Source organism: Macaca nemestrina, chromosome 2 (assembly GCF_043159975.1).
Source record: "Macaca nemestrina isolate mMacNem1 chromosome 2, mMacNem.hap1, whole genome shotgun sequence".
Classification (NCBI taxonomy): Eukaryota; Metazoa; Chordata; class Mammalia; order Primates; family Cercopithecidae; genus Macaca; species Macaca nemestrina.
This window is the reverse complement of record NC_092126.1, coordinates 44,137,219-44,158,766: the sequence shown is the minus strand read 5'-3', so window position 1 is coordinate 44,158,766 and position 21,548 is coordinate 44,137,219. Positions and strand designations below refer to the sequence as shown.

General features: G+C 36.5%; 1 protein-coding gene and 1 pseudogene across 3 annotated transcripts in view; one reads left to right on the top strand and one right to left on the bottom strand.

The window, feature by feature from the left end:
• Positions 1-767: 767 nt before the first annotated feature.
• Positions 768-21,548, bottom strand: part of LOC105469985 (RAS p21 protein activator 2) — a 121,841-nt gene continuing 101,060 nt past the window's right edge. For all 3 annotated transcript variants that reach the window (XM_011721645.3, XM_011721646.2, XM_071091032.1), the window contains 5 exons: positions 8,672-8,754; positions 7,488-7,696; positions 6,680-6,783; positions 6,156-6,345; positions 768-3,825 (listed from right to left, as the gene is read on the bottom strand). In XM_011721645.3, the coding sequence (XP_011719947.1) occupies positions 3,795-3,825; positions 6,156-6,345; positions 6,680-6,783; positions 7,488-7,696; positions 8,672-8,754 (617 nt within the window). In that variant the 3' untranslated portion in view covers positions 768-3,794. The remainder of the gene's footprint in view (positions 3,826-6,155; positions 6,346-6,679; positions 6,784-7,487; positions 7,697-8,671; positions 8,755-21,548) is intronic.
• On the top strand, positions 10,210-16,829 carry LOC105469984 (14-3-3 protein theta pseudogene; annotated as a pseudogene).

Here is a 21,548-nt window from a genome sequence, read left to right as displayed (position 1 = left end):
TGCACTGAAGGTCAAGCTATGGGGTAGGTTAATCTGCAGGGGTCAGTGCACGGCCTGAGTAACCAGAGGCTCTGAAATAATTCTTCTTTCCACTCTTCTCTAAAAAGTCAAATATAGTCTGGAAAACTCAGCTTTAAACTGTATCTAGACACAAGTGAATTATATTCCTCCATGACAGATGTACATGGCTCTAGGGAATGACAGGAGCCTGCAAGGTGTTTTGAAGACCATGGGTCCTCAAAACAAGTCTGTTGAATGAATGAACAAATAAGAACACAGCCCATTAGAGGCCAGGCACGGTGGCTCACGCCTGTAATCCCAGCACTTTGGGAGGCTGAAGTGGGCAGATCACAAGGTCAAGAGAGAGAGAGACCATCCTGATCAATATGGTGAAATCCCATCTCTTCTAAAAATACAAAAATTAGCTGGGCATGGTGGTGCATGCCTGAAGTCCCAGCTATTCGGGAGGCTGAGGCAGGAGAATCACTTGAACCCCAGGAGGCAGAGGTCACAGTGAGCCAAGATCGCACCACTGCACTCCAGCCTGGGGACAGAGCGAGACTTCGTCTCAAAAAAAAAAAAAAAAAAAAGAACCCACCCATCAAAAATCAGCCTAGTTAAGTTTAAGAAAACTGAACACTTTTCAGATTGCATTGTTCTTACTGGAGACTTCTCACTTCCACAGTTCCCTTACTAATAGGAAAGGTATAATAATTTTAAACGAGAAATTACTAAATCAGTAAGAAAATACAGTCTCACAAAGAACAGACAGGCTTCTTGTAATTTATTTGAGTTATTTCCAAGCGACAGTTACAAAAGTTAATTTTTATAATACTCTTGATAAGAAAATAAAATTTAAATAAAAATACATTCTCAACAATACAACATGGTTAAACAAATTCACTACATTAAGTTTTGATAACTTACATTTTCAAACTGGGTACTGTAAAAACCAATATTTACTAGCAACATATTAATTTCCAAATTAATAAAAATGGAAGCAGATAATATCAACCAAGATTGGTAATTTAACTCTAGAATGAGTCTTATATTTTTCCCATACTGTAAAGACACCTAACACACTATGCAGAATTCTGTCTTTACAGGATGTACCGTTAGAGCAAATTAAAGGTGCTTTCACTTAATAAAAAGATGTTTTTCAAAACCTGGCATAAATGAAATCAGGCTTCAGAAACAGAAACAAAAGCCATATCATTCGTCACCTTCTTTTGTTTAATTAAAAAAAGCCTAGTTTTGACACTTACCCATTACCCGTGATATTAAAAACAAGTTTCTTTGGCAAATAAAATAGTTCAATTTGATAAATTATATTCCTGGGAGTAAAAATCTTTGCTATTGCCCATCATCTTATTAAATGAATATTAAAAAACAAAGCTAAACAAAAACAAAACAACAAAACAAGCACAGATCACACCACAATTTCAACTGATGGAAATGGCTAAACTAAGAACCAGAACCGGCATCTATGGCAAGTTTCCCCATATTATCTTTTCTTTCCTTCCTGGAGTTTTTAGGTTTTTGGATGAAGTGAGCTGCCTTGTATGTTTTCAAATGTGGAAAAGGTAGAGAAAGAGTATTAGGTAGTAAAAATTAAAAAATTTGTAAGTAATGGCAGAGGAATGAGGGCCCTGGAAGCAAATTCCTTGGTTATCTTAGGGTCCTACTTACATGGTCTCTTATTTCAAAAGACTTTCAAAGAAAAATAATTTAATTTCACATTACTTCTTTTTAGGCTGTGCCAAGTTGGTTAATTTCAGTCAAACTGGCTGTTTAAAAGTGTCATGTGAAGAAAAGAACTAGATGGCTGAACTCTCCTCCTTTCAAATCCAGAGTTATGCATGCACACAGCCTTGGTCCCTGTGATCATGCCATGATCTTTAAAAACAATCACAATTGGGGATTTGATATTAGAAATGTTAGATGAATATTTCTTTTGCCTTAAAAAAATAGCAGAGGACTAAAAAGCCACTAAAGAATAATGACTGGTACCTGGCAATGTTTACATGTTCTTCGCAGGTAGACATTTCAGAGACTCATAAAAAGAATTTTAATCTAAATGCAAGTTGAGAATGAGAAATTTATTAAATGGCTAAATTCTTTCAAATGTATAAATCAGTGTAGTTTATGGAATCTACAAGCTTATAAAATTTAAGGACTTTTTCAAACTGTCTTTAAAATGAGCCAGGAGTAATAATCTACCATAATGCAGACTTAAATGTAACTCATTGATTTTTACAAGTCATTTAGAGAAATACATTGCTCAGTTATATTCTTTTATGGAACAACTTTGATGGTATGCCAGTAGTCTTTAAAAATAATTACCTAGTAACAATATAATTTAAAAACAATTACCCACCAATAACAAAATTGGCAAAGTATATCTTGAAATATAGCTTATGCTCAGGGAAACAAAAAAAGGACTACTAGCAGACTTACATTAATAAGTCACAGTTTTGAACAGAAACATGTAAATACTCCAAGGTTCAAAGTACCACATTTAGAAAATGTTTTGAATTAAAAAAGACAAAATAAAAGTACCATGGTTTTTAATACTGATGAAGCAAAGTGTATCCCTCAAATTCAAGGTGGCAACTTGCTTCGACTGCTTATTTACAGTTAGGGTTTTTAGGACAAAAGTAAATTTCTAGGGTAAAAAAAGTCTTCAAAGAGTTGCTTGCCCAAATTCCATTTGGCTAGCAGGCAATAAGGAAACAGTAATGAAATATAAACATTTTCAGGAAAGCATTATTTTTAGACTTAAACACTGATCATTCAACTGATCATAAAGATTAGATACCATGAAGTATCTAAAGTATAATCTGGAGCAGTCCAGATTATTAAAGTGCGCCGAGTGACCGTTCTCGAGTAAGAGCAGAACCAAACACTATGAGGAGGGCATCCTTATGGTGGCCCTTATTATAACATGAAACAGCAGGTGAAGTCAAGTGACTTTCCTACCACCTTCATCCCTGTTTACTTTCTTTTTCAGAAGAGATGTCCTTAGAAGTCATGTTAAACTTTCAAATCAAGAAAATGAGTACCTGGTGTTTAAAACAATGAAAACAATTTCAGAGGTCTCATTATTTCTTTTGCCATCACTGATTCCAAATGTAAACAAGATGCACACAATAGCACGTATTCCCTGATTCCTCCTGTCTTGAGTTTTGTTTACATCTTTAGGCAAAAGGATCTAGCAACTTTCAAGGATGCTCTGGCAGTTTTCTAAAATTTCTATCACTGTCTTGAATGGAACCTGTAATGACTGATGGACCAAAGGAAAATCATTTCTTATTTTTTTTTCTTTTTTAAAGCGGGAGGGTCTACATGAACTAAATGAAAAGCTCCGAACTGTCATGAATTGGAATTTTCTAGTAAAACACAATGTTGGCAGTATAGAGCAGGCACTAATGGTAGTCAAAACAAGTCCACAGAACAGAGTGTTATAAGAAGAGATGGTTTCTCGCTACGGAGGAGTTCTCCCTTTGTTACAAAGCTTTTCTAGGAAGATTCTTTCGATTAAAAAGAAGTTGCAGAAATATAGATTTGGTCACACAGGTATGAAGGGAATCCTGGGCTTTAAATTCTCTAGTAATACATCAATACCAGGATTCCCAAACAATTAATTTCAATTATTAAATATTAAATACAATGTGGAGGCAGATGACATTGAAGCGAATGTTCATTCTTAAATACTATGAACAAAATATATGATGAATTGAAAAGCTCCAAGAAAAATAATATTTTCCAGTTCTTCTGAACCAATCTGTTAAACTCTAAGATGCTTTCCCAACAATTGGATTTTCCCTAGAAAAGAAAAAAAGTCATTTTTCAAAATTTAAGAAATATAAAAATTTAAAGGGTGACAAATATATAATCCATTAAGTATTTAGAATTTTCCCTGGATAATCTCTCATGCCAAATCTTGTTTCATTAATTCAACGAGTACTTACTGACCACCTATTAAATCTTAGACCCTAGTGTAGAACTTAAAGTAGTAAACAAAACAGACCAAGAAAAACCTTGCCATCATGGAACTTACACTCTGGTATAGGGTAAATAAAAATTATTAATAAGATATTTAGTACAGTAGGGCATGATATATTTTAATAGAGAAAAATAAAACTGGGAAGTGGTATGGTGTGTATGGGTATGAGAAATTTAAGAAAGAATGTCTGGGATCTCATATGGAAACTTCCCAGGGCTCCAAGGAAACTGGATTACTGCTGTTGGAAGAGAACCAATTACATTAGTACAGAAAAGACAGGATTAGGATGCTTATAATAACCTAACTGAGGCAGCTATCTAGGAAGAATATAAATATTTATACCTGTCAAATTGATTTTTATTGTACATCAATAAAAAATATAATTATTAATACACATACTTTTCAAAGAACATTTAAAGTGGTGGGGCCAGGATTCGGAGCCCTAGTCAGCTGTGTGACCTTGGGCAAGGCGTTTAGCTTCCCCAAGCCTCCATTTCACTAGCTGTAAAATGAGGATAAAACCAAGTTGAGCTGATTTGAGGATCAATGAGTGTTCACTGTGGCAAACACTGTTACTTGGCGGCCCAAGAACCATCCCCTCCCTAGCCACTTCTTTGTAAACAGACCCCGATTCTGCTCTAACATTGGGCAGCCATGTGTTTCAGGGAAGGCCGGGGGTAACTCTAGAGAAGGTTCCTTTCTCCTAGTAAGGAGAAAACAGCCTTTTCTGCCTCTGGATGCTATAATATAAAAATGTGGGGCTCTGAATTATTGCAGCTCATGAGAGAATAAGCCTGAGGAATCACCTTGTTGAGGTTGGCTGAGTGGCAGGTGTTCCTTGATGACAGTGCTGAGCTGCTGAATTAACCAACTGTAGAAGTTAACTACTTAATTTGCAAGAGTAAATAGTTTTATTGTTTAAGCCACCTCAATTGGGACTTCATAACTTGCTTCTAAAAGCAATCTAAGCTGTAAAGTACTAAGCACAATGCCCCTTCCAATAAATGCGAGTTGTTGCTGTTGTTACCCATCGTAGTATCCATCTACATCTGAAGTGGTCCAAAAAATCAACTATAAAGTACTTGTAGCACTTTTACAGCTTATTTTTTTTGGGGGGTGAGTTTTGTGAATTCTTATTATGTACTGTAGAAGGAGGATCAGTAAAAACAAAAACAAAACAAAGACCTACTAAGTATTCAAGAAATGAATTACAATTGAACATAACATTAAAACTGGTGACAGGCTGGTAGTGTTGGCTCATGTCTGTAACCCCAGCACTTTGAGAGGCCAAGGCAGGAGGATCACTGGAGGTCAGAAAGTCAAAACCAGCCTGGGCAACATAGCAAGACCCTGTCTCCACAAAAAATAAAACAAATAGCTGGGCACGGCAGTGCACACTTGTAGTCCTCGCTACTCAAGATGCTGAGATGGATCGCTTGAACTTAGGAGCTGGAGGTTACAGTGAGTTATGATCATACTACTGCACTCCAGCCTGTGTGACAGGGCAAGAACCTGTCTCTACAAAAACTAAATATATATAAATACATATTTTTTATATAAATACAAATAATATATAAATATATACATATGTAATTTCATATACACATATATATGAAATTTAAAAGTGGATAAAGTATAGCACCAACACAGTGAAATGACGGCTAAACTGAACAACACAAAGAGCACTTTTTTTTTTTTTTTTTGAGACAGAGTCTCGCTCTGTCGCCCAGGCTGGAGTGTAGTGGCACGATCTCGGCTCACTGCAAGCTCCGCCTCCCGGGTTTACGCTATTCTCCTGCCTCAGCCTCCCGAGTAGCTGGGACTACAGGCGCCCGCCACCTTGCCTGGCTAGTTTTTTGTATTTTTTAGTAGAGATGGGGTTTCACCGTGTTAGCCAGGATGGTCTCGATCTCCTGACCTCGTGATCCGCCCGTCTCAGCCTCCCAAAGTGCTGGGATTACAGGCTTGAGCCACCGCGCCCGGCCACAAAGAGCACTTTGAGTTTGAGTGGCCAGGGAAACTTACACCAGAGAATGGTCCTCAGCCGGGTCTTGAGAGATGTGGGTGAGCAGGAGGTGTGAGGGTGGGGCAGGAGAGGCAATCTCAAACTGTTTAAAAATATGTTTACGATAGCTTAAAAATCACTCACTTGCTCCCATATTTTGCACTACTGGATCTTTTCTTCCTATATTTTTCATGAGGTTCATCCAGCTTCTCAATTATGCTTTTTATTTGCTGAATTGTCTTAAAGGTTGTTACAGAATCCTCGATTACAAAGTTAGAATAATCATCAGGCTCTTTCTGTGGTCCTTGATAGACTGCAATAGTTCCACAAGCCTCTAAAAGGAACAGGAAAACAAATCTCTGATCAGACAAGTAAATTCTATAAATGCAATGTGTAGTTCAAATAAGAATTTTTCAAATGTCTTATGCTGAGGGGATTTCCCCTGGCAAAGCCAAGATAACTAAAATATATACATTTTATTTATTAGGATCATCACATTCATGCAAAAACAGAATTTTACTTCATGAATGTCAATGAAAAATGCCCCCTGTGGGTTTGTCAACTTTCATATAAATAACATTTTGGTAAATCTATGAGTATTTTCAACTTTTACTTTAGGAATTGGTAATGAAAGATTATGGTTATATAAAAATAGATTGTGTATTTACCTTCCATCTTCTGCAGCTTAAGTAAACTGAGGGTAAAAAGGGAATAAATTCTTTCTGTTTCTCTGTCTTCATCAATATCTATTTGGATGTCTGCAGGGACACCTCTATGGTAAAAATAAAAAATAAATATATTGGACAAATTTTATTTTGTTAACATGCCAAGGACTTCTGATGGTTTGAGACTAAAAATAGAACCACAGACTTTTGCAGAAATTTAGTTTCATTTGACAGTTAAAATAAAGTGGGGCCAAGGAGAGGTTTGGTTGTTATGTGACTCTAAACAGAAGGAGGGAAATTTTAAAGTAAAATCATTTCCACAACCTATGCTTCATCACAAAACAATACATTATTACTTAAGTCTTAGAAATACAATGGTTGTTCCATACAATTAGAAAGAGAATGCTAAGGACCCTTCTTTCTTGATAACTTGGTCAAGCTCATGCTTCTATTTAAACATTGCCTTAAAATTTTTTTTAACTTGTGCAACCACTATTAATTTTAGAACATTTTCTTCACTCCTAAAATCATCTCTGCATCTCCCCATTCCTCCCTTCCTCCTATCCCTTGTAACCACTAATCTACTTTGTGTCTCTATGAATTTACCTATTCTAGACACTTTACATCAATGTGATCAGAGAATATGTGGCCTTTATGTTTGACTTCTTTCACTTAGCATAATTTTTCAAGGTCCCATTCTTGTTGTAGCATGGATCAGTACGTCATTCCTTTTTCATGGACAAGTAATATTAACATTGAATGGATATATCAAATTTTGGCACATTGCTTTTATAATCAGAAGGAAACTTACGCAGTACATGGCTTGCAGCCGAGAGTGTTTTCACTGGTCTCCTGACAGCAGAGCCAATTTCCATTCAGATACACTGAGGGATGATAAAAACTGAGCCTGTTTTGATTGCATCGGCTCACCCTGCAGAGTACGTCTATCCATTCATTAGCTTCTACACAGTTATTTGCCTGGACATAGAGTGGTTTCTCCGTATGTATTACTTGGAACATCTTCATAGGCAATTAAGATAAAAAGTTAGTGACAAGCGTCCCCAAACCAACACACAGTACAAAACAGAAGAAAAGTACCTAAAGGAATCTAGTTTGCTTGGCTAGATAACTGGTGCTAAGATGTCTAAGAAATTATTATGTTTCAAGCAAGTTAGTCTCAAGCATAATCTGAGTCACATGGTACTAAGCAGTACAAAAGAATGTAAGTTTTAGAAGCCACACATATCCAAATGAATGGACTATCATATAGATAAGAATAAAGTGAAGGAATTGCTAATGGAAGAAAAAGTATAAAGAAAAAGCAGCAGAAAAATAGGAACAAGGAAATCATCCTGGTTGGCTTGGGTGTATGGTATGCACTGAATGCAGAAGACAAAGCTGGACAGATAGCTTGGGACTGTATTATTTAGAGACTTGAATACCATGTAGAGCATTTCATTGTAGCATTCATCTCTATTTAATATTTATGGCCTTTTGTTTTTCCAGACCTAAATGCATACTCCTTTAGGAGCCTTATATGGTCTATTTACAGCTATATCATAAGCGGTTAGAGCAGTGCCTGATATACAGTAGACATTCAATATATGATAATTGAATTAAGTGACTTTATCTTTTTAAAAAACATTATATATCACATTTCCTTAAATTACATACATTTTAGATTTTATACCAGAAACCAGGTTTATCAAATATATCATAACAGGGAAGTCTTGAGAAAAGTATCTTTAACTTAACAAACTAGGCAAGCTATATGAGGCATCAACAATAAAGGACAATTTTAAGAGACAGTTTGAGCTAGCTATTTATGAACTATTAATGATTAATGGTAAACAATCCAATAAACAACCTCTTGAAAATTTGAATACAAATATCTAATAGGTGATACAAATACAAGGTATTACCAAATACCTTGAAATACAAATACTTAATACATGCAGTTCAGAAAGCTTTAAATAATTTATTTACATAACTTACATTTTTCTTGTTGAAAGAACTCTCTTCCAGTTTTTCCACAGCAAGAATGTTTTTTACTGGAATTGTGTAGATTGCATCTTTGCCTAAATAAAAAAAGTAAAACAAAATTAAAGTAATTTATATCAGAATTATAAAGATGTGAGGTTAATTCTGTAGGGTTTAAGCTCATCTTCTTGATGGTAGAAGTGTAAATAACCTACAAGAAGACTTACAAATGGCATATATATAAATATTTGTTTCATGGAACAGATAAATTCTGATTGTCTTCTAAAGTGACTACTGCTTTTCTTTGCCATAAAATATTTAAATATTTTCAAGGAAAAATCTGGGAATAAACTTGATCTCCATGGAGAAAGTAAGAATGTTACAAAATTTTATATATGGGGACTGAAAAACTAACAGACTCAGCAAAAGAGGCCAACTCAAAACTCGCCAAGACAGGGACTTTTCCTTCATGGAGAAGTTACTATGTAAGCAGTGACTATGACTACCTATGTGCATTTCTATATTTTTCTAACCTAAATTTAATTAAGGAATTAACTCTCAAAACAGTATTTCTAAACTGAAAAACTGTTCATTATTATCCCTTATGGGTTGATCAGCCACCTGATCAAAAGCTATAAAATTTAAGAGATGCAGGGATAAAAAGTAAAAATCTTATCTGGTAGAGTGAGTCCTTAACCTAAGACTTTGGAAATTCCATTAAGGAAATTTGAGTTTGCTAAAGGAGCTCCATAATAATATGGCATAAGAATATGATGAATTTCAACTTAACGATTTACCTGAGAATAAATTATATCTCACATAGTCATAGAAACTATAAGCAAACATAATTCTAACTTCTGGTCACTTTGTAATATTGTTCTTAGAAAAATCAAAGCTTTGCTTTTATTTCACCCCCAAGCTTTGCTTGAATGCCATATAGACTGAAGTGCTGGAGGTTAAGAAACTTTGTATTTTGTATTATTTAACCAATTAATTATACAGTTTTGGGCAAAGAAAACTATTTGGTTAATAAAGGTGTGTTTCTCTTTTTTTGTCTTGAACAGAGATGTTAAGCCTGGTTTCTGGTATAAAATCTAAAATTTATGTAATTTAAACAAATGTGATAATGTTTTTAAAAAAGATAAAGTCACTTATTTCAACTATCATATATTGAATGTCTACTGTATATCAGGCACTGCTCTAACCACTTATGATATAGCTGTAAATAGACCATATAATGCTCCTAAAGGAGTATGCATTTAGGTCTGGAAAAACAAAAGGCCATAAATATTAAATAGAGATGAATGCTACAATGAAAATAAACTGAGCTGATGTGATAGAAAGTGAGAAGTTACTTTACATTGGGTGGTTAGGAAAAAACTTTCTGAGGAAATGACATTTACAGTTAACAAATATAAATCATAAATGCATGAGATAATAAGGAAAGACTATCAGCAATCTCCTAGAATCAGACGAGATTATATTTATAGGAGTGGGGAGTTGAATGGTGGGGAAGGGAGGCAGTAACTGAAGGAAGCCATAGTCTAAGCCAGATGTACGATAAGACATCTGCAAAAGTAGGAGTGGTTAAGGAAGAGTTTCAAGGCAGAGCCAGTGGACATAGACAGCTGAAGGTTGGGGGCACTCAGACATACATCAGGATGATTAATCAGTGAGTTGCATCTGGATCAGCTGGGTCAATCAGGCCCTCCCCATTCCCAGGTTTGTGCTAAGCAGCAGTCAACAGAGGCATATATTCACAGGCTAAAGCAGCAAGGATGCACACTGGGCTGCAGAGCAGTGCAATGTCACAGGTAGCTGCTAACTCTCAGAAGGGAAGGAGAGAATACCCACACCAGAAGACAAGCAACAGCACTCCTGCCCCTCAGCAGCTTGTCCTGTCCCTCCCTCATAATCATTGGCAGTAAGCTACTCAACACTCAAGTAGGTAAATGGATTGCAAAACACAAAGAAGAGTAAAACACCAAAAAAAAAAAAAAAAAAAAAAATCACCAAACAGTTAAGGAAAATCATCACTCTGAAGAAGAGACATACATGCAACAAAGGAGGATAACATCTGAGGAAATCAGGAGTTTAAGAAACTGAGGGGAAGAGACCCATGTCTTTGGGTACTAATCTACAGGGGGCATTACAGTCAGAGAATTTTAAAATTTTGCAAGGAGTTTCTTTTTTTTGAGACGGAGTCTCACTCTGTTGCCCAGGCTGGAGTGCAGTGGTGCAATCTTGGCTCACTGCAAGCTCCGCCTACTGGGTTCATACCATTCTCCTGCCTCAGCCTCCCGAGTAGCTGGGACTACAGGTGCCCGCCACCGTGTCCGGCTAATTTTTTGTATTTTTTAGTAGAGACGGGGTTTCACTGTGGTCTTGATCTCTTGACCTCGTGATCCGCCTGCCTCAGCCTCCCAAAGTGCTGGGATTACAGGCATGAGTCACTGTGCCCGGCCAGGAGTTTCTATCTTTAGATTTGTTAAATATACAAAGAATGCACATACCCTGAAAACTGCTATATTTATTCATTTCTGGACAAATTATAACACAGCATATGTAGAGAAAGGGCATTGCTCTCAGGCACATATACTGTCATGATATCATAAGGGTTAATTTCATAGTTAACAGTGTTAACTGGGGTGAACTGCAATGTGAGTTAGTGAGAACGAAAGATTTTACTGAGGACTTTCCAAAAATACAGTACAAGAAGACAAAGAAGCAAAAATAGAAGAGTTAAGTACCATCGTGGATGGATTTAGAAGTTTTAATATCTGACAAATAAGAGTATTCAGGAGAAAATTACATATAAAAATGTCCCCAAGGTAAAGTCAGAGATCTTCAAATAGAAAGTTATCCACCAAGTACTAAGCAGGATGGAAGAAAAAAGACAACTACCTAAATACTAGGCAGAAAAACATTAGAACTTGAAGGCTACAGAGAATCCTAAGAGTTTTTAGATAGAAGAATCAAAAGACTGAGAATCAGAGTGACATCAAAATCCTCATCAGCAGCAATGGAAGCTAGTAAACAATGGAGTATTTTGTCATTCAAGAGTAAGGGTAAAAGACATTTTTGTATATGTAAGGACTCAGAAAACTTATCAGCCATAAAGGCCTATCTGAAAGAATTCCTTAAGTACTCCACAAAATAATAATGAATCATGAATCCAGGAAAAAGACAGATGTGTTATACAAAAAATAGTGTTGGGCCAAAGAAATCAGGAAAATTGATAGGCAAGAATGCAAAATCATTAAAACATAATGTAAAAAGGTAAAAGAAACAAGAGAAACAAGTATTAACATTCCAGATGACTTCTTTAGGGAGATGCTAGGAAAAGAATAATTGAAAGCATGATAATGTTCTTTCCCAGCTTGGAGACTTGCATCAACTGTAGACATTAATATAAACATTTAAGTTTAAATTTGTTAACAATTTAAAAAGTAAAAATAGGATAGTCAAGTTTCCTCACTAGATAGAGACAGACAGAGTGCAAACACGCATACATGCTCAACTATTCCAATAAAAAGGAAGGGAAAAATAAACCCAAGAAACAGAAAAGCCTAGTAAATAGAAAACACAAAACAAAGTGGTAATCATGGTAATCACAATAAATGTGAGTGCATTAAATTTCCTACTAAATGGCTGAAATCAGGTTTTAAAGTTGTCATTACCTTCTAATTAAACAGAAATACCCTATTAACTCACTGATTCCACTCCTACGTATATATGAGAGCTGAAGACACATCCACACAAAAACTTGTAAATATATGTTCACAACTGCATTGTTCATAATAGTCAAAAACCAAAAACAACCTAAATGTCCATCAACTGGTGAATGAATAAACAAAATGTGGTATTATCTGTAAAACAGAATATGATTCAGCCACGAAAATAAAGTACTGATTCATGCTACAACATGAATGAACCTCCAAAACATTACACTGCATGAAATATGTTAGTCACAAAAGGCTACATACTATACGATTCCATGTATATGAAATGTCTAGAATGGGCACACCTATAGAGACAGAAAGTATAACAGTGGTTGTCAGAGGCTGGGAGAAGGGAGGAATGGGGAGTGACTGTTAATGGATATAGGGTTTCTTTTTGGGTGGTGAAAATGCTTTGGAATTAGTGGCAATTGCATAACACTATGAATATCCTGAAAACCAATCAACTGTATACCTTAAAAGGGTGAATTTTATGGTATGTGAATTATATCTAAATTTTATTTTTTATTTTTATTTTTTGATACAGAGTTTTGCTCTTGTCACCCAGGCTGGAGTGCAATGGCACGATCTCAGCTCACTGCAATCTCCACCTCCTGGGATCAAATGATTCTCCTGCCTCAGCCTCCTGAGTAGCTGGGATTACAGGCACCTGCCACTACGCTTGGCTAATTTTTGTATTTTCAGTAGAGATGGGGTTTCACCATGTTCGCCAGGCTGGTCTCAAATTCCTGACCTCAGGTGATCCACCCTCCTTGGCCTCCTAAAGTACTGGGATTACGGGCCTGAACCACTGTGCCCGGCCTAAATTTTAAAAAATACCATTACCACCACAATAAAAATGAATGTCCAACTACATATTGGCCCCAAGGGACACAGCTAAACTAATGTTATCATGGCGGTATTTTTAATAGTGTTAAGAAAGATGGGTGTATAAAACTGGGCAAATTATTAAAAACAACTTCAGGGCACTGGAAAACAACCAATGGTGATAAGTTTACTCATGAAAAACTGCATAGGGTAAGAACTGGTCTTCCTATCTGGAGGTATTTCCATTATCCCCAAGTTAGGCAGTGAAAATGTAAGGTTTTACTGGCTGGAGGTTACAGATTCCGTTTAAGGATGAAATCTGGAAGCAAGAGGGCTACGAAAGCCTGATAATAAACTTGCCAGATCCCTGTCTGTCTGTTAAAGTAGGCATGTATGTGGAATATCTCAGAGTCTGGCAAAAACTGAAAGCCTAGGGAGACATCAGTTTGCTGTGACTCTCAATGTATTCTCTAATTCACACACAGCTCAGGTGACAGAGAGTGGGAAGTCTTTGAGGTATTTCAGCTACCTGCTCAATTCATTTGTTGACCACTAAATAATTAAGTTCAGGTGAGGCCCCCAGGGAGCTAGCTAGGGTTAGAGGGAAACATCTGAATAGAGATGTTCAGGTGTAAGTAAGAGAGAGACTTTGCAGTTTTAGTCTAGGCAGGCATTCAGAACAACGAAATGCAGACACACTACAATGTACTATACAACAGGGTCCCCAAACTCTGGACCATAGACTGGTACTGGTCAGTGGCCTGTTAGGAAATGGGCCACCCAGCAGGAGGAGCAGTGGGTGGGCAAGCAAGCATTACCACCTGAGTTCCGCCTCCTGTCAGATAAGGGTGGTATGAGATCACAAGAGTGCAAACCCTATTGTGAAATGAGCATGCAACAGATCTAGGTTGTGCACTCCTTATAAGAATCTCATGCCTGATGATCTGAGGTAAAACAGTTTAATCCCAAAACCATGACCCCCCCACCAGTCTGTGGAAAAATTGTCTTCCATGAAACCAGTCCCCGGTGACAAAAAGGTTGGGGACTGTTGATCTTAAAAATGTCTAGTTTTTAATAAGAAAATAAGACATATAAAAAAAACAGGAAAGTGTGACACATAACTTGGGAAAGAAAGCAGCCAACTGAAACTGATTCTGAATGGGTCCAGATACTGAATTTAGCAGCCTAAGACTTCAAAGTAGTTACTCTAAATATGCTGAAATAATTCAATAAAAATAAACTAATAACAGCTGAACACATATAGGCTCTCAACAGAAAAATCTAAAGTACAAAGAGAACTAAATGGAAATTCTGGAGCTGAAAAGTACAATAGAAGAAATGAAAAATTCACATGAGCTAAATCAGTGAACTGAAGTAAAAATGATCTAATTTGGAGACCGAAGAGAATAAAAGAAAAATGAACTGAGTCTCAGTGAGATCTATGAGACAATTTATCAGCATAAATTGGGGGAGTCCTAGAAGAAAAAGGGGGGAAAATTTGAAGAAATAAGTCAAAAAAGTCCTACATTCGGTGAAAAACATTATCTCATGGTTCAAAAAATTCAACAAACCCCAACAAGATCTTGAAAAATTTCAACCACCAAGTAATAAATCTTATGGTCATCATATTAAAAAAAGAAAAGAAAAAGGAATGACAATGAAGAATGGAGAAAATACACCTTTCTTTCCAATGAAGTCCAATTTATTTAAGAAAAATGTTCAGTGCTTTTAATGTTCTCTTCAAGAAATCCTAGCATATCATGGTTTTGAAGATATTTTTCCACATTTTCGTTGAGGTCTATGATTCCATCATCTTTTTTTTTTTTTTTTTTGGAGACAATGGAGACAGTCTCTGTTGCCCAGGCTGGAGTGCAATGGTATGATCTTGGCTCACAGCAACTTCTGCCTCTCAAGTTCAAGAGTTCAAGTGATTCTTGGACCTTAGCCTCCTAAGTAGCTGGGATTACAGCCATGGGCCACCACACACAGCTAATTTTTGTATTTTTAATACAGACGAGGTTTCACCACATTGCCCAGACTGGTCTTGAACTCTTGAGCTCAGGTAATCTGTCTGCCTCGGCCTCTCAAAGTGCTAGGGTTACAGGTGTGAGCCACTGTGCCCAGCCCCATCATCTTGAATTAAATTTTGTGTTGTGTGAGGTGGGGTAAAGTTCATTTCCCCTCCATGTTTATCAGGGTCGTTCCTCCACCATATGTTAAAAAGCCTTTTCTTTCCCTACTGAATTGCCTTGACAGCTTTGTTAAAACGGAATTGGCCATATATATATATGTATGTGTTTCTTTCTGCTCTGTTCATTGATCTCTTTCTCTTATCCTAAACCTACAATCTTGATTACTGCAGCTTTTACAGTAAGTCTTTAGCTCTCAACTTTGCTTTACCTTTTCAACATTGCTTTGGTTATGGTTAAGACTTTTGTTTTTCCATCCACGTAAATTCTAGAATCAACTTGTCCATTTTTATTTTAAAAACTGGCTGGGATTTGGAGTGAGATTGTGTTAAAATCGAGATGAATTCAGGGAGATGTGGCTTCTTAAAAAATACTCAATCTAAAAAGCAGATCAAAGTGGTGGGACTCTAGTTGTTGCCACAGAGATGTGAAGCTCTGAAGGACCCCTCCTGCTCCGGGTCGGCGCTTGTCCTTGCTCTCCTTGCCCTCCGCCCTGCATCCGCCAAGAGGAGGGAGCCGATCAGAAGGCCAAGCTGGCCAAGTAGGCCGAGCGCTACAATGACATGGCCATCTGCATGAAGGCCGTGACTGAGTAGGTCGCCAAGCTGTCCAACGAGGATTGCAACCTGCTCTCTGTGGCCTACAAGAATGTAGTTGGGGGCTGCAGGTCCACCTGGAGGGTCATCTCGAGCATTGAGCAGAAGACTGACACCTCCGACAAGAAGTTGCAGCTGATTAAGGACTACTGGGAGAAAGTAGAGTCTGAGCCGAGATCCATCTGCACCACCATCCTGGAATTGTTGGATAAATATTTAATAGCCAATGCAACTAATCCAGAGAGTAAGGTTTTCCATCTGAAGACGAAGGGTGATTACTTCCAGTACTTTGCTGAAGTTGCATGTGATTGCATGTGGTGATGATCGAAAACAAATGATAGCTAATTCCCAAGGAGCTTACCGAGAGGCATTTGATATAAGCAAGAAAGAGATGCAACCCACACACCCAATCCACCTGGGGCTTGCTCTTAACTTTTCTGTATTTTACTATGAGATTCTTAATAACCCAGAGCTTGCCTACACGCTGGCTAAAACGGCTTTTGATGAGGCCATTGCTGAAGTTGATACACTGAATGAAGACTCATAAAGACACCACCCTCATCATGCAATTGCTTAGAGACAACCTAACACTTTGGACATCAGACAGTGCAGGAGAAGAATGTGAGGCGGTAGAAAGGGCTGAAAACTAAATCCATACAAGGTGTCATCCTTCTTTCCTTCAAGAAACCTTTTTACACATCTCCATTCCTTATTTCACTTGGATTTCCTATAGCAAAGAAACCGATTTATGTGTTTGGAATCAACCGTTTATAGTCTTTTCACACTGCAGCTTTGGGAAAACTTCATGCCTTGATTTGTGTTTGTCTTGGCTTTCCTGGTGTGCAGTTACTGCTGCAGAAAAGCATTAATAGCTTCATTTCATATAAACGTAAGTAACTTCCAAACACTATGAGGACTAAAAATGTATCTGGTATTTAAGTAATCTGAACCAGTTCTGCAAGTGACTGTGTTTTTTAATACTGAGAAGATATGAAAATGTAGTTAATTACAATTTAAAGTGTTCCACATAACTTCTTAATTTCTACATTCCCTCCCTTACTCTTCGAGGGTTTCCTTTCAATAAGCATCATTTCCATGCTCTTAATATATTCCTTTTTAGTAGGAATCCAGAAGTATTAGACTGAATGGAAACATACTTGCCATCTCTGGCTATGGTTCACAAATTGAAATGCCTCCTTTATCACATAAGGAGGTCATGTGTATCTGTGGCAACAGCAAGTTTCCTTATTCACTCTTTATTTGCTGCTGTTTAAGTTGACAACCTCCCTTCCCAATAAAAATTTACTGACTTTGTAGTTCTGGTATTCACTTTACTATGTAACAGAAGTAGCATATTGCTGCCAGAATACAGCATTGCTTTTGGCAAATTAAAGTGCATGTCATTTCTTAACACACTAGAAAGGGGAAATAAATTAAAGTACACAAGTCTAAAACTTTAGTATGTTTCCATGCAGATTTGTGCACGTGAGAGGGTGTCCCATTTGTCTAGTGATTGTTAGAGTTGGAACACTACTGTGTGTTGCTAATCATTGACTGTAGTCCCAAAAAAGCCTTGTGAAAATCTTATGCCCTATGTAATAGCAGAGTAACATAAATTACATTTTATAAACCAAAAAAAAATCCAAAAAACAAAAAAACTCCATCTTCAATCCATAAACATGACATGTCTCTTTTTATTTAGACCTTCTTTACCTTATCTCTGGAATGTTTTGTAGTTTCAGTGTAGAGGTGTTGTACTTCTTTGGTTAAACTTATTTTATTTTAATTAATTTATTTATTGAGACAGAGTCTCGCTCTGTCGCCGAGGCTGGAGTGCAGTGGCGCGATCTCGGCTTACTGCAACCTCTGCCACCTGGGTTCAAGTGATTCTCCTGTCTCAGCCTCCTAAGTAACTGGGATTACAGGCATACACCACCACGCCCAGCTAATTTTTTGGCATTTTTTAGTAAAGACGAGTTTCAGCATGTTGGCCAGGCTGGTCTTGAACTCCTGACCTAAAGTGATCTGCCTACCTTGGCCTCCCAAAGTGCTGGGATTATAGGTGTGAACCACCGCGCCCAGCCTTCTTTGGTTAAATTTATTCCTAAGTATTTTAGTGTTCGTTTTTTGGGGGACTACTGTAAAGGGTATGATTTTTTAAATTTTGTTTTCTAACAGTTTGCAACTTGCAGAAATATAACTGATTTGTACATATTTATCTTTTATCCAAGACCTAGATAAATTAAATTCAGTGAAGAGTTTAAGTAGCTGTTTTGAGGATTCTTCAGGAGTTTCAATATAACACTATATGCCTTTTATTTCTTGTCTTACTGCATCGGCTAAAATCTTCAGTACAGTATTGAACAGAATTTATTAAAGGGGATAATCCTCGATTTGTTAACTGCAGATTTCTTACATATACTTTTGATCAGATTAAGGAGATTATCTTTTAGACTTCATTCATTGAGTTTTTATTTTCTTTAATCACAAACAGGTGTTGAATTTTGTCAAATACATTTAGTCTGTTAATATGATAAATTATGTTGATTAGTTCTCAGATATTAAACCAACTTTACATACTTGGGACAAACCCCACTTCATTATGGAGTGTCCTTTTCACATATTGCTGGATTTAATTCATTATATATATTTTTTCTTGTAAAATCTTTAGTTTTAGTACCAGAGTTATGCAGGCTTCAAAAGATGACTTGGCAAGTATTCTTTCCCTGTTTTCTAAAAGACTTTGTGGGTAAGGTTGACGTTATTTCTTCCTTAAGTGTTTGGCCGACTTTACCAGTAAAGCTATTTAAGCCTGGCATTCCTTTTTAGGACAAATTTCATCAGAAGGAGAGATACAGGGTTTTAAAGATATTCTTTTTTCTTGCATCTGTTTTAGTAAATTGTTTTCCAAGAAATTTGTCCATTTATCTGAATTGTCAAATTTATTGATATAAAGTTGTTCATATTAGTTTCTGGTTAGTCTTTTAATGTCATTAGAATTTGTAGTAGTCTCTCTCATTCCTAACTATGGTAATTTTGTGTTTGATTTTTTTTTCTTTTATCAGTCTTTCTAGGCATTTTTCAATTTTATTAAAGCTTTTGGCTTTGTTATGCTTCACTATTAGTTTGTTTCCTATTTCACTGATTGTACTCTCATCTTTATTTTTGCCATTCTTCAACTAACTTTAGGTTTATGGTCTCATTTTCTAGTTTAAGTTGAAAATATATAATTGATTTTATCCTTTTTTAAAAAATAAAAGCTTTATTAAGGTGAGCCTATTTGACATGTCAATTCATCCAGTTTAAGTGTACAAATGAAGGTCCATTTGTTACTCTACTGAGTGGTGTAACCATGACCATAAATCAATTTTAGAACAGCTTCATTCCACCAATAAAATCCCTCATGCCTGTTTATACTCCAATCTGCTACTTGGGACTGGTTCCCAACCTGTCCCAAGCAGCCACTAACCTACTTTCTATTCCTACACCTTTGTCTTTTCTGGATACTTCGTATACATAGAATCATATAGTATGTAATTTATTGGGTCTGAGTTCTTTCACTTAGTATAATTTTTTGAAGTTCATCCATCATGCAGCATGTGTCAGTAGTTCAATCTTTTTTACTGCTAGTAGTATTCTTTAATATTATTATTATTTTTTTGTAGAGACAGGATTTCACCATGTTGCCCAGGCTGGTCTCGAACCCCTGAGCTCAAGTCATCCTCCTACCTTGGCCTCCCAAAGTGCTGGGATTTCAGATGTAAGCCACCACAGCCAGCCTGTATTGCTAATAGTGTTCTATTGTTTATATATCATATTTTGTTTACCCATTCACCAGCTGACAGACATTTAGGTTGCTTCTAGTTTTCGGCTATTGTGAATAATGCTGCTCTGAACATTCACTCCAATTCTTTGTGTGGGCGTATGTTTTCATTTCTTTTGGGGTAGGTAACCAACAGTGGAATTGCTAGGTTACATGCATAGTAGTTTTACGTTTAACTTTCTGAGAACTTGCCCAATTGCTTGTCAAAGCCCCTATTTTACCTCCCATTGGAAATGTATGAGGGTTTCTGTTTCTCCACATTCTCAACAACATTTAGTATTGTCTGTCTTATTTATTACAGACACTCACTCTAGTTGGTGTGAAATGGTATCTCATTGTGGTTTTAATTTGCATTTTCCAATGATGTTGAGCATCTTTTCATATGCTTATTATCCATTTGTATAATCTCTTTGATAAAATATTTTTTCATATATATCATCCTCTTTTTAAATTGGGTTTTTGAAAATTCTGGATACAAGTATATCAGATAAGGGTTTTGAACATATTTTCTTCCAGTCTGTTGCTTAGTTTTTCATTTTCTTAATGATCCTCTTTTGAAATGTTTTTGAATTTTGATGAGATCCAATTATTTTCTTTTATAGACCATACATTTAGTTATATATGTAAGAAATCTTTGCCTAACCTATAAAGACTCAAAAGATTTTCCTTAGTTGCTAATACAAATATATTTATAACAATCATTTTCCCTTTATGTACTGTTTTAGCTGTATCCCACAAACTTCGATATATTTGTTGCATTCTATCATTTAAGTTAAAAATATTTTTGAGTTTCCTTGTGAATTCTTCAATCTATAGATTGCTTAGAAGTATTTTATTTAATTTCCAAATATTTGGGGCTCTTCTAGATATCATATTGTCATTAATTCTGTTGTGATCAGAGAACATACTTTGTAAAAAGTCAATCTTTTGATATTTACTGAGACTCCAGGCCCAGCATGTGGTGGCCTATTTTACTGAATGGTCCAATGCACATTTCAAAAGAATATGTATTCTGCACCTGTTTGGCTTAGTGTCCCATAAATGTGTAAATTAGATCAAGGTGACTGATAGTATTATTCCAAACTTCTGTAAGAAAACTGGTTCTTGTGCCAGCTGCTCTAACAATTGCTGAGAGAAGACTATTAAAATATCTGAGTACAGGCCAGGTGTGGTGGCTCATACCTGTAATTCTAGGCCAAGGCAGGAGGATCACTTGGGTCCAGGAGTTTGAGACCAGCCTGGGCAACAAAGTGAGACCTTGCAGCTACGAAAAATCAAGAAAATTAGCCAGATGTGGTGGCGTCCACCTGTGGTCCCAGGTACACAGGAGGCAGAGGCAGGAGGATCTCTTGAGCTCAGGAGGTCGAGGCTGCAGTGAGTTATGTCTGTGCACTCCAGCTTGGGAGACACAGCAAGACCCTGTCTCAAAAAAAAAACAAAAGAAAAGAAAAAAAAATTCAACTAGAATTGTAGATGTCCTATTTCAATTCTGTTTTTTTCTCCAACTACAATGAAGTTGTAATTAGGTATGTACACGTTTAGGATTATGTGCTCCTTCTGTCATTATAAAATGTGCCCAAACGTATTTGGTAAAAGTCATTTTGACATCTACTTGGTCTGGGATTACTGCTTCCTGTTTACTCGTCTTTCTCCACCGAATTACTTTCAACCTATCTGTGCCTTTATAATATATTTAATGTGGATATGTTGTAGGAGTATATTATTGGATCTTGCTTT